The 12,127-nt window shown below is 44.0% G+C and overlaps 1 protein-coding gene across 6 annotated transcripts in view; it reads right to left on the bottom strand.

Annotated features, from left to right (window-relative positions):
• LOC1276476 (uncharacterized) overlaps positions 1-10,978 on the bottom strand; it is a 107,023-nt gene extending 96,045 nt beyond the window's left edge. The window contains exons 1-3 of one of the 6 annotated variants that reach the window (XM_061647893.1): positions 10,856-10,978; positions 10,235-10,366; positions 1,766-2,102 (exon numbers count right to left, since the gene is read on the bottom strand). In XM_061647893.1, the coding sequence (XP_061503877.1) occupies positions 1,766-1,890 (125 nt within the window). In that variant the 5' untranslated portion in view covers positions 1,891-2,102; positions 10,235-10,366; positions 10,856-10,978. Of the gene's footprint in view, positions 1-1,765; positions 2,103-10,234; positions 10,367-10,429; positions 10,552-10,855 lie in introns of those variants that run through there. The other 5 variants (XM_061647897.1, XM_315826.5, XM_061647895.1 and 2 more) reach the window with 5 other exon arrangements.
• Between the last annotated feature and the right edge of the window lie 1,149 nt (positions 10,979-12,127).

Below are 12,127 nucleotides of genomic sequence, written 5' to 3'. Positions count from 1 at the left end.
AGGAGGGTGACCGGACCCGGGTACAAGTGTTTACTTTCCCCGTGTTGTCCATTCGCTTGTCTAGCTTTTCCCTTCCTGTTGGATTCAAGGCTAGTGGGGATGATAACGGGGCAAACGGCACGCCGTTGATGGTGTGGAGGATGATGATGATGAGGAGGATGATGATGGTGCTTAAGTATGTAAACACAGCGCCGAGAAGTAAATGACAACACTGGTGAATTGGTGCTGTGATTAAGCCGTGAGTGTGTACGTGAGCGAAATCGTTCACTCGGGCACTTCACGGACGACTTTGAAGGCATGTCGAATTGGCATCGGTCGTTGGTGTCGTTTCCTAATCGAAATGGACCGACTGCGTGCGGAAAGGGAGGAAGAGAAAGGGGCTAATCTTGTTGCACGTCCCTGTCGAGCGGTGGACTAATCCTAGGCTACTTTCATCAGGCACATTACTGTCGTCTTGTTAGGGTAATTTGAGCTGCTCCTTGGGCTGTGCTACTTGTATTGGGTTGCGAAAAAAAATGTTAATTACACTCGTGAGACGGCTTTTGTTGAGGTTTGTCATGGTTTTGATTGGACACATTTTGATATTATTTAATATTTTGAATTAATTGTATGGTTTGAAATCAACTGCTAGATGTATCTTGGATCGCGTATTTGATGCGAGCATTTAATTTAAATATACTTTAATTATTATTCTTTTATTTAAACCGAATTTCTTGAAAACCATTAACACATTTGCTTAAAACACTTTGCGTACTTATACTCTTACACCTCGTAAACTGGTTGCCGAAAGAATGAGCCTTTAGTTGAGAGGGTTTCCACCACCATCCACCAGCATAGTGCGACAAGCGCACCGACACCGAAACTTTACCGAAATAAAACTTTCCCATTGGCATACTACGAGCGCACGTACCGTGGAAAATCGGTGAAAAATTACACTCCTGCTCCTGTTCCAAACCTTCCCCGCGAGAGCCTGCTGAATTCTCCCTCTTCAGCACATAAACCATTCGCGAAACGTGAAATGCGAATTTCCCGACCCCGGTGGTTGGATTGGTTTTTGGTGGTTTTACTGGTTGGCTCGTTCTGTGTGTGAGTGTTTTTTTTTTTTGTTTTCACTCAGACCCACCCGTTGTTCCGTGATGATGGTTTTCCGACAAAAAACGAACTGTACCGTTTGTTGGGAACGGCTGGAAAATAACATAATCAACGTTATAGCCGTGCGGTTTGCGCCACATGAACCATCGGGATCGAGTAAAAAATTGAAGGCGACCCAACGCGGGCAGGGCACGGGTCCCGGAGCAGTGGAACTCAGTCATCGTGGGATTGCTGGGAGCAGTGGGACAAGATGAGAGGAGATGGTTTTTGGATGCTGGCTGGATCGGGATGGTTCGGTAAATTTAAAATTCTTTTACCCGAAAGAAAAATATTTACCGGACGTGATTTATATATTGTGCCGGTCAGCGCGGTAGAGCCTTTTTTCCCTCCGCCCCGTTTCATCCGCAGCTGGTTTGCCCTTGCTGCTGCAGAAGTCAGGTTAGAGAAGCATCGGAATGGAACAACAAAAATGTGTTGAGCTTCGGTTTGGTTGAGTGTGCATGGGCTTGTTTTTTCCTTGCACTTGCCACGCAGAACCATCAAATAATAAAGTTCCGAGCAAGAAGCAAGCGCACGAAAGGGACGCATTGTAAGGCGACAGCGATGAGCCCGCGCCGCGATACGTGTAATGGTTAGCACAAACGTAGGAAGGAACGCACAGTCCCACACTTACCCGACGGCCCCGTTCGACAGGAGCTTCAGTTCGCGGTCGAGCGTTTCCTGGATGTTCTTCTGCGAGTACAGATTGATCGGCGAGTTAAACTGCTTGTGCACCAGTCGGCGCTGCATCGCGGCCATCGTGGAGGTTTGTGAGGTGTCAAAAGTTGAGCTCAACGTTGCAATCAATCGGCGAAAACGTTTCGTTGAAACTCTGCTTCGTTTCAATTTGATTTGCGCTCAAATTAAACAAATTGGTGATTGAATTATGGCGCCCCACCGAGAACCGGTCGATCCTGGTATGTCTTCTTGCCCAACCGGGGTGTGATGTCTTGGGGTAGTGTCGTGAGGCTCTACAGTGTGTCGTGAGAGTGAACATTGTGTAAAAAAACAACAACAGATGAATTTACTCCGTTAATTTAATTGCTTAAATTGCTCCATTTTGCTAATAACGATACTACACAAGCGTGCATAATTGAAATTATAATTAAAGTGTAAGAGTTTTAGATTAATTCAATTATTACACAGAAGAAAGAGGTAAAAGTTATAAGAAGGAATCATGAAATAATGCTTCAATAGTACTGTAAACTAAACATATTAATTGGAAGTGTATTAGTGCAAGCTTCACCTTAAGCTCATCGAAAAAAAGAAGAAAAGAGAAGCTAAGAAAGGAGCTGAATGCAACTAAGCTAAAGTCATAAATAAGTAGATGAATAATGGCACAATGTTATAACCTTTGTTTTGTTTAGTAAAATACACAACCCATTTGCTCTCTCGCTCTTTCTCAAATCGAAAGCAAGATTTATGCGACCAAAGTTTCGACTGCCTCCTCGCGGCGACTGACGAAGGTGAAGATTGGCCGGGATGATTTAATTGGAATTTCAATTCCGACAATTCGTCTGCTTTGCCCGCAGCAAACCGTAAAACTGGTTGCCTAAGTGTATGTGTGTGTGGGTGTGTGAGTGTGTGGGGTACCGCATGTGCATTCACCGCACGAGTTGTGATTTCTTCATGATCAAAAGTTCACGTATGAAAACGTAATGCTTTCCCCCCCCCCCCCCCCCCAAAACAAGCGGGATTGATTGAACGTGATAGCCAAATCAATCAGAAGAAAACCCATTTGCTACCACCGACGCCGGGCTAGGTACCTACGTGTTGGAAAGGATTGATGTAGGCGAAGGAGCAGATTTTGAAACGAGATATATGGTTCGAAATGATTTGAATGTGAAACAGGTTTCATGCTTGCCGGAAACAGCAGCCGTGTTGATGATGAGCAAGCGAAGAAGATACTAAGCGAACTGCAAAGGGGGTTATTCGGTTACGTATAGAATTTGACGTGTTATACTAAGCGCACAAAAGATATGTTAGTGCACCGATACACACACACACACACACACACATATGTGCACATAGAAATACAGTTGGAGCAGTGAGTAGCATGTATGCATATGCTTTACGCTTCCCCACCCGTGAACTGACCGACTGGAAGAAACAATGGTGAAAAGTATGAAGGCGACGGTGTAGCTTACGAGCAGGAGGGGCGGCTGGATCGTGAAGCTAGGAGGAGCGAAACAGGAATGAATGAAATTAAATTTCAAAATTAATTAAATGCATTATGAATCATGGCGGCGCGGTCTAGCTTTGCGCTAGCTCGGCGTGCCAAACGGTGGTGGTGACCGAAATCCGGATGTTTGAAAGGATGCGGCGGTTAGTTAGTTGCGTAGGGAAGGTTGGGAAGGTGATACGATTATGTATCCCTCCTACCACCAGCCCTTATTTCATCTCGCCAACATGTTGGCAAGCGTCGGAAAATTTATGTGTGGGAAAGATTTGCTTTCGACAGGAGGAGGTAGCTCGATATTGAGGCTATGGGTGGAATATTTACCGTTCGTCTCCTTTCACCACCATCATTGCCAAACCATGGTCAAACAAATATTGAACCTGAAGGTGCGGTGGCCAACATCCAAACGATTGATGCTTTCGGTGGAAGAGGTCAAAAGGGTACAGCGAACGGATGAAATCATCGACCCAGGCAGGGAAAGTACAGCTGCGCAAGTAGTCGCGGAAAATAGCAAACCACAATCCGGATGTAGCGCTTGTAGCGGGTGCAGAATGGAATGCAAAATATGAGAAAACATCATCCAACCCTTCATCCAACCACGGGGGGATGGGAGCCATTGTATTATGTTCCACCTTGGCCGTGTACCTCGCGTCTACAAAGCCTGCCGTTAGTCCCAATACTCCCAACTTGTGCAGGTGCGGGATGAAATGATGAAAGTGTTTTTGGGGGATATGCAACTGAAGGAGTTTTTGGCTAAAGATTTTCTAATTAAAACTTCTTTCTGTACGGCGAGCGGGGCTGTGTTGGCTTTCCATCAAAAAAGGGAAAATATTGGCATTGGTACGGGTGATGGGGTTCGAGGAGTTTTTCTGCTGTGTGTGATGTGCTAGTGAAAAATAAATGTACACCGTGCAGCTACGTGTGCTAGTGATGTACAACTATTTGGATTGCGTTCCATGAATTGACGTTCGAAAACAATGCTCCTGTTTCTGGGAAGACAAATGTATTGGGAAAAGCATTTCATAGTTTTTGGAAAACCATTTTCGTGTCGTTTTGACTAAAACATCCACATCCATTAGGCACAGCTTTACGAGGAATGAATAACTGTTTTTAGAAACGCCTAAAGGTATGCATTTTAAGCTCTAGCGCCTGAAACTCTGCAATGCGCAGTACAAAATGGTATGCTTTTGTACCGAAATGAGAAGAAGGGAGATTTTGAATGCCAAACTGTACAATTTTAGAAGCTTTGTGGCTCAAGCAACTGTTAAAATTCTCAGAAAAAATACCATAGCTTGTGTTTCAGCAGTTTCAACAGAAACTATATAAAATTTATTTCAGACAGAAATTGAAACAAAATGAAACGATTCAAAATTTATTTCAAAATATTTCACTTGCACAATGCACAAAATCCACGTTATGTTAGTAACGCCAGCAAAACGGACCAATGCACTATCGCATACAGTTTTAATTAAATCGTTTTGATTCATTTCAGTTCTCCTCATCACCCTTAGGCAAAAAAAGAAAAGAAATGGCACCGATTTATCCCTTCAGCATATCCCAGTTATCGTTCCGCAGTGAAAAGCACGCACCGAGCGGCTAACCGGTACCAGTTGGAGTACGGGCACACAATGGGAGAGAAAAATTATTTATTTAGAAAATTGATTATCAATTACAATTACACGGTCGAGGAATTGCACCGACCGAGCTGCTCCATTGCAGCAACAGCAGCAGCAGTCGCATGCCGGGAGGGTGGAGATAGCTTCACTCACACGATGCGTGATGCGCACACAGCAGTACGGCCGAGCCTGTAGCAACCGACCGTACTGTGCCGGCATGTACGCTCGGAGCCCTCGGCAACACTGCATCGATTGGGACATGGAAGATAATAAATTTCGACGGCTTCAGCCGTGCTGCTGCTATTGCTGCTGCTGCTGCTGGATTCCGACCATACCGGGGGTCAGCGTAGATGTCCGGTGGCTTTATTTTACAGTCGAATAAGACCGTGCGGCCCATCATCCCTATTCCCAGGGTTGAGTGTTGGGAATTTATTGTGAAAAGGGGTTTTGAGAAGAGCACATTGCACATCCACCGTTGCAGGGGGCCGGAACTGCATCCAGACAACACAACTCACACGCTCGACTGGAACATTGGTTTTCCGATTTCGAAATGCAAGCGTGGCGGTTTGGTGCTACCCGGTGCCGGGCGGGAAAGGGTGCACGAACCTACCGGCACAGGTTTTCGTACGAATCACCATCATCATCATCATTGGAGACCGTTCCAGCTACCGGATATCCTGATTTTCTCCATCAACATTTCCACGGTCAGCGTTCGCTTAGGGTTGAATCGAAATCGCCCGGCTGGATCTCCGATTTCCGATGATCACTTACCTCCGCAGGCCTTTATCTTCCGTTTTTTTGTTGTTGTTGGTGCGTACATGCATGTGTGCCTGTGTGAATATTTCAACGTGGTTTGGTGCGTGCATGAGCGCTTAGTATTTGCACTCTGCTCGAATTCCACCCATTTTAAGCACGCTTCGCTGCAGATGAATTTAGAATGAAATAAAATCACAATGCGGGAGATAAATCGTGCACACAGGTGCTGTCCGGCTCGATGATTCTATCAAATCTGTCCGTAATATAGGGCGAGCCAAGGGAGAGGCGGCTCCTTTTGTTACTGCCTTGTACCCTCTCCGGACGCATGGGTTGGCATCTTTACCGTTTTGTCAAGCGCCCCTGTTTCAATTCGCCCATCCCGCAACAAGATGACGACAGTGACGCTTCGCACGGGTTAAGCTTTCTTCCGCTTGAGAACATCCTTTTTCACGCCACCGCTCCTGCGGTGCGCTTCTGTCAAAATGCTCTCCCCTTATACCCCGCTCATACCGTGATACATGCTCGCCCTGAACAAGGCCCCCCAATTCGACGGACGTCCAGAGCATGATTTATGCAACAAAAGGTGTACACCGGCGGAACAAATTTGGAAATTTCGAAATTCGATTAATTGGGTCGCTGATTGCATTTTCTCGTCAACGTGCGCCAGGTGCGTGCACTTATCTGTGTGTGTATACCGTTGTATGTGCATATGCTTGGCAGTGTGTGTGTGTGTGTGTGTGTGTGTGTGTGTGACGGTGTGTGTTTGATAGAAATTTGCATTTTCGGTGGCCCGGATGCCGCGCGATCCATTCATGCCGTGCATTAGATGCATTAGCCCGAACTTAGGTGACCCGTTTGGGGAGTTGGCATTTCGGGACGATTCATTTGTAAAGAGCTGTGCACCGAACCGGAATCATTACTGTGTACGGGTTTTTGATAATCTGATGGCAAAGTGAGCCCTGCTGATGAGGTCTTGCGGGAGGTTGGCGGGAGAGGAGGAGAAAGCCACCAGCAGGGCCAGTGGGAGTTTTGGGTTTGGACATGTAATAATGTGCTTCGATGCGAAGTGGAAGGAGATTGAGTTTGTTGAATAAATTGGAGCGATAGTTTTGACTTGTTGGATTGATGCAGCATTGATTGATTGCAATTGGAATGAGTGATTACGTAAATAAATGACAAGAAAATTGATTTTTCGTCGTTGTGGTTTGAAAAAATCCAATTAATTTCGTCCCATTTTATGCAAGTTTTTTGCTTTTCTGAATTATTGTATCAGTTAGATTATTAAGGCAAGTTTTAGAATACTACTTAATTTGGCCCGGCCCGAATGAGTTTCCTTTAAGTAATCTATCAAAATTCGCATATCCAACTGAGTGAAAAATCGACCTCGAATCAAGCACACTCGTCCTGGCTTGGGTAGACGACAGTCTTAATATAGTTTTTTAGTCAATATTTTTAGCCCTCGTATTTATACATTTTTACGGTCCAATTATGTAAGAAATCAATATTATAGATGTGATTCTTACTAGTAATATGAAAACAGCTTCAAAACTAAGTTCCATGTATATTATACACAGTTTTTGAGGTATCTTTGTTTACCAACACTAAAGTAGTACAATACAACGATTTTAGGAAACATACCACCATTATAGGTACAACGAAGGCGTCACAAAAATATGCTTTTTGTCGTAAATTTGTGGTATTTTATGGTAAAAATGGTTGTGATTGCGAAGATAAAACATATTCCAATTGCTATGTGTTTAAATGTTAATAAATGTACCTTCCTGACACTTTAAATTTATTAAAGCACATCTGTACCCCTACAAATTGCCCAACTATTGATACATGTAGCCTACCGGTACTGAAATTGTATATATATACCGGAATAATGCCTCCAAAAAGCATACCGATCTTGAAATTGATCCCGAACCCACGCCAAAACCTACACTGAACCCATAACAGTCCTGGAACTGACTTAATGCAGAACCTGCAACATATACCTTCCGGTACTGGACCTCAACCCCACACTGATCGTTGAACTAATTAAGATTCCATGTTAGTCATGGAACAGATCCTGATTCTAAGCCCTGATAGTGTTCCCTTTTATATTTCGGGACCTGAGTAGTACCTGAATCTCACTCACTAAAGGAACCATTTAGTCCAGTTTTCCTATTTTTATTTCTTGTTTCATTGAGGAATCCCGCGGTACTACCGTCAATTCGGACATCTTAACAACATGCTCATCCCATGTACCGTCACCCTAAGCAAAGATTGACTATCCGGCAAGTGGTACTAAGTATCAAAAGCCTGTATAGGCCGGCATGACCCGCTATTCATAAAAGAAGGTTATTTGTTTCAGTTACTTTTTGTATGCATGCTTTCGCTACGTTTTCATACAGCCGGATTTACAGTGGCGGCCACCTAAAGTAAGCCACCTCTATTCTGACTTTGAGGCTTGCTAAACAGTTCTCTGGACCAGGACATGTCGCAACTTTTTACTGACACGTCATAGAAGACCACGGAAAAACGTTCAATTATTAAATTCTGACTGTAATTTGTATCATTCTTTTCCAAATCTTTCAAAACACTAAAAACTACTTCGGCATTGCGTTTTTTATAGTCGATGTGGTTGCCATTGTATGGATGTAAACTAAGCAAAATCATCAAAGCTGGAAAGTAACGCTGATCAACCTTTACTAGAATTTTATGATAGAGATGAGGCAAAGAAGACAGCAGCAGCTTGTTTTATTTAATTTCTGCAATTGAAATTTGCTTTCCACTTTTGAGAAATTGAGTGAAATTGAAATATTTTAAACTAGTTGTCACCAATTGCAAACAAAAATTGCGTCTTACAAAGCAATTTCCGTCAGCTTGAAAAAAAAGAAAACTCAACATAGTTTATTTTGTTCCCAAAAATGCACATCTAGAACAGTGATTCTTATCCATTTTTTCTTCCCACTCAAAAGATGCAACACACACATACATGCACACATGACTCATATCCGGAGCTGCAGCAGCTGAAGTGACAGATCTGTAGAGTCTGTATAACCCTCCACCATACAATCTTTTTACGCTTTAGCAGTGTTTTTGTGATAAAATTCGTTCCCCCCCTTTCGAGCAAGGGATGAGCAAAATGGCAACGGCACATCGCAGACGTAGACGCCGCATGACGGATCGGATACGGAGGCTAACAAGAGGAGCGTGTAGTAGGATAAGCATGTTCAATTTCGAAATTTATGCGCTGACAAAGTAGATTTTAAATTCAATTCAACGTACTGGTATGGTTGTTCTTCTTGGTTTGGGGTGCATCGCCGAAAAGAGCAGCAGGAGCATTGAGTTGAAGGTACGAGAAGAAGTGAAAGCAGCAGCGGGAGTCAAGGTGGAGTGTATAATATTTTCTGTTTTTTTTTGCTGTTGCTTTGAACCTTTCCTTTTTTTTCCCGTCCCATTGTGCCCGGTTTTGATGCATTCTAGTGATCAAGTTTTGGCTCGCTCTTTGTTAGTAGCTGGGTTGGGCTGGGAGCGTTTTGACGAATCTAGAACACTATACGGCTGGAGCGGCAGAGTGGTAGTTGCAGCAAAACCTAATAGAGTGAAGGATTATTAGTTGCAGCAAACCCGAAGAGCGATGGCGTGCATTGTTGCTCCTGGGTAGGGGGGGGGGGGGGAAACGTCAGCACGTTGAACGGGTGCTTTTCCAAGGGCAAAATCGTGTTAGGAATGGATAGCCTTATAGTGTTGCTGTGTTCCAGTTTTGGGGATTGTATTACTCGTTATGAGTGTTTGTTAGATATGAAGGATTTTTATACAACTACAATTGTCTATGAACACGATATCATTATGTATAAAAGGGAAATTTGATAACTATACAGCAACTCGACAATTCCATGAAGGCTTTTATCCATTTCATGGTTTTGTTATATCTAATTTGTAAGCCCTTCACAGTCTGTCCATACGCCTCCAACCGGTCGCGGTGAGACGATCGATGGGTGGCGACCGTTCGCCAACATTAATGTTACAAAATTTGCTTCCCCCCACCTCCATCCCTCTGTGGACCAGCGACACGACGCTGTGCTCCATTGTGTGATCATGGTGCTGGTTGGACTAAATTTAGTTTGGCCGCCTGTCCACCTACGCCAAATTTACGGCCAACGGCGATGGTACGCGCCCGAACGTTCGACACGCGCGGTCCAACATACGCAAAACGGCCCACAAACCCCTAGCGCGGGAGCTGTTGCGCGATTGGCGGATTGGCAAAACGGTGTCAGTAACATAGGTTTGGATAAAAAGGAACAAGCAGGTGCGCGACCGTCCCCATGCGAAGATACGGTAACGGTGTCCATGGTTAGGGCACCACCGCGAGCATCATCATCATCATCATCAGCAGCAGCAAGCGATTTTCAGTAAGGGAATGCGTTTTAAAAATAGATTGATACGCTCCATTCCATCGGTTATTTGAAGACACATTTCGAAATAGCAAATTTTGAACCGGCGAGATGGAAATTATTCGCAAACACTTTGTTAGAGGCGGCGTGCAGCATTTGCGTTTACTTACCGTGGGTTAAAATAGAAATTCTAAATTCCGTACAACCTGCGTGGAGACGAGCAGTGCTCCTATCTATTCATTACCACTTCACACACATACACACACACACACTTTGAATATGGAAAATTGTGCTGGAAAACGCTACGAATATTAATACGAACAGAAAGAGAGAGAGAAAAAAGAACACTTTATCACTTTACGTACTATGTCACCCAGGCACTCAGGCTGTCAATGAAATCCTCTTCACTATCAAAGATAAGAGCTCACGGAACGGTGCTGCCTCAAGTATCCGTCCTGTGTCAAGTGGAGGCAAAAATTTTGGACCGAAAAATATTTCCAACCTCACTCAACTACACACACACACACACACATACACGCAGTAGTACACAGTTGCTCTCACACTTCAACACGATCGTACCGTTTGGTTGGAAAATGGAACGAAAATTTGCACGCACTCATGCACCGCGTGCTCGTGTTGCACACTTCTCGTGTGTTCCCTTTTTTCTTGTTGTTTTTTGCAACACTGACACTTGTTTGCGAATCGGAATGTAACCCTCTGCCTCCGAGTTTCCAGCACCAAAACCTGTCCAATTACTCAGCCCGGCGGATTGATAAGCTTGACCAGTTTACCTGTGGAGGAAACGTCCGGAACACCAAACCACCCAGACCAACGCATCGACTCTACCGATGGATAACGGGTCGGGACAATCTCAAACCCCAAAACCGAAGGCAGATTTTCCCCCCTTTTGCCTCGTTTATGCGTTCATCTGTTTTTCTTTGCTGGGGGGGTAGCGGTAGCGGTGGCTGTACTGTTGCCGTCCCGTTCGCTCGCGTTGCGCGGCCTGTGCAAGATTAAGTTGCGCCATCCTGCTTGGCAATAAATTTCTGCGCTTTCCCCTTTCACCCCGTCTCCGGGCCGGGTTGGAGATGCCTGGGGTTGAAGGATTATGATACAAATATTCATGCGCAGTATCGAATGTGGCAAGTTTGGCATGTGTGTGCGCCGCATGATGGTGTACGAACAGGCAAATAGTTGAGGTTGTGTGTTTCGCGATCGGTTTTATGGGGATGGTGGGGGTCGGTTTACTTCATGGTAGTTACATTATATTTCTCGCTTTCGATCGACCCAGACGTGTGTGTGAGTATTTCACAGTTTGTCTTGGCTCGGGTGAGAGAGAGCCGTGGGTGTAGGGGAGGTCAAAGATCAACACTACTTTCGTCGTGGTGTTGTTATAGTTTGTGCCGATGCGCAGTCGTGTGGATGGAACGCGACAGTTTGTTGCCAAATGACTTGTTGGGTTGTACAAAAAGTTTGTTCAATTGTGGAGCTGCTTTCTTAAAACTTTATTGAAAAATGATGTATCTAAAAATTAAACATCAATTGAAGTTAAGAAGATTACTTTTTGTGATATATTTTTAATATTTATATTTTAATTCTTTCTACCTCCTTTTCTATGGAAATACCTTACAAAAGCCTCCATTTTCATGACATAATTTCTCATGCGCATAATTTCTCGACAGACAGACACAGATATCGTTTCGGTTGCGCGGTTGCGTTAGAGCAGTGGGATGTAGAATTTTGAACTTGCGCCACATCCCACACGGTTTTGGTGTGACGTGGCCGTGAAATATTGGTGCGTTGGAGGAACATTTTCAGATCGATTAGGAAATTGTTGAGAGAGGTTCTTGTGAGCTGTGCATCTTGAGAAATATACAGCTATAGAAATGGACCTATTTTAAATGATTTGATGTTTATACATCAGTTTTGATGATTCATTAATTTAAAATGGATCAATTATTTTAATTATTTATAAAAGTAAGTCTAAGACCAGCAACATTTGTTGGTTCCTTTAAAGATAATTTCTCATAACTTCAGAACACGGAAGAATGACTTTCTTCAAC

Source organism: Anopheles gambiae, chromosome 2, assembly GCF_943734735.2.
Source record: "Anopheles gambiae chromosome 2, idAnoGambNW_F1_1, whole genome shotgun sequence".
Lineage (NCBI taxonomy): Eukaryota > Metazoa > Arthropoda > Insecta > Diptera > Culicidae > Anopheles > Anopheles gambiae.
This window is presented reverse-complemented; position numbering and strand designations above follow the sequence as displayed.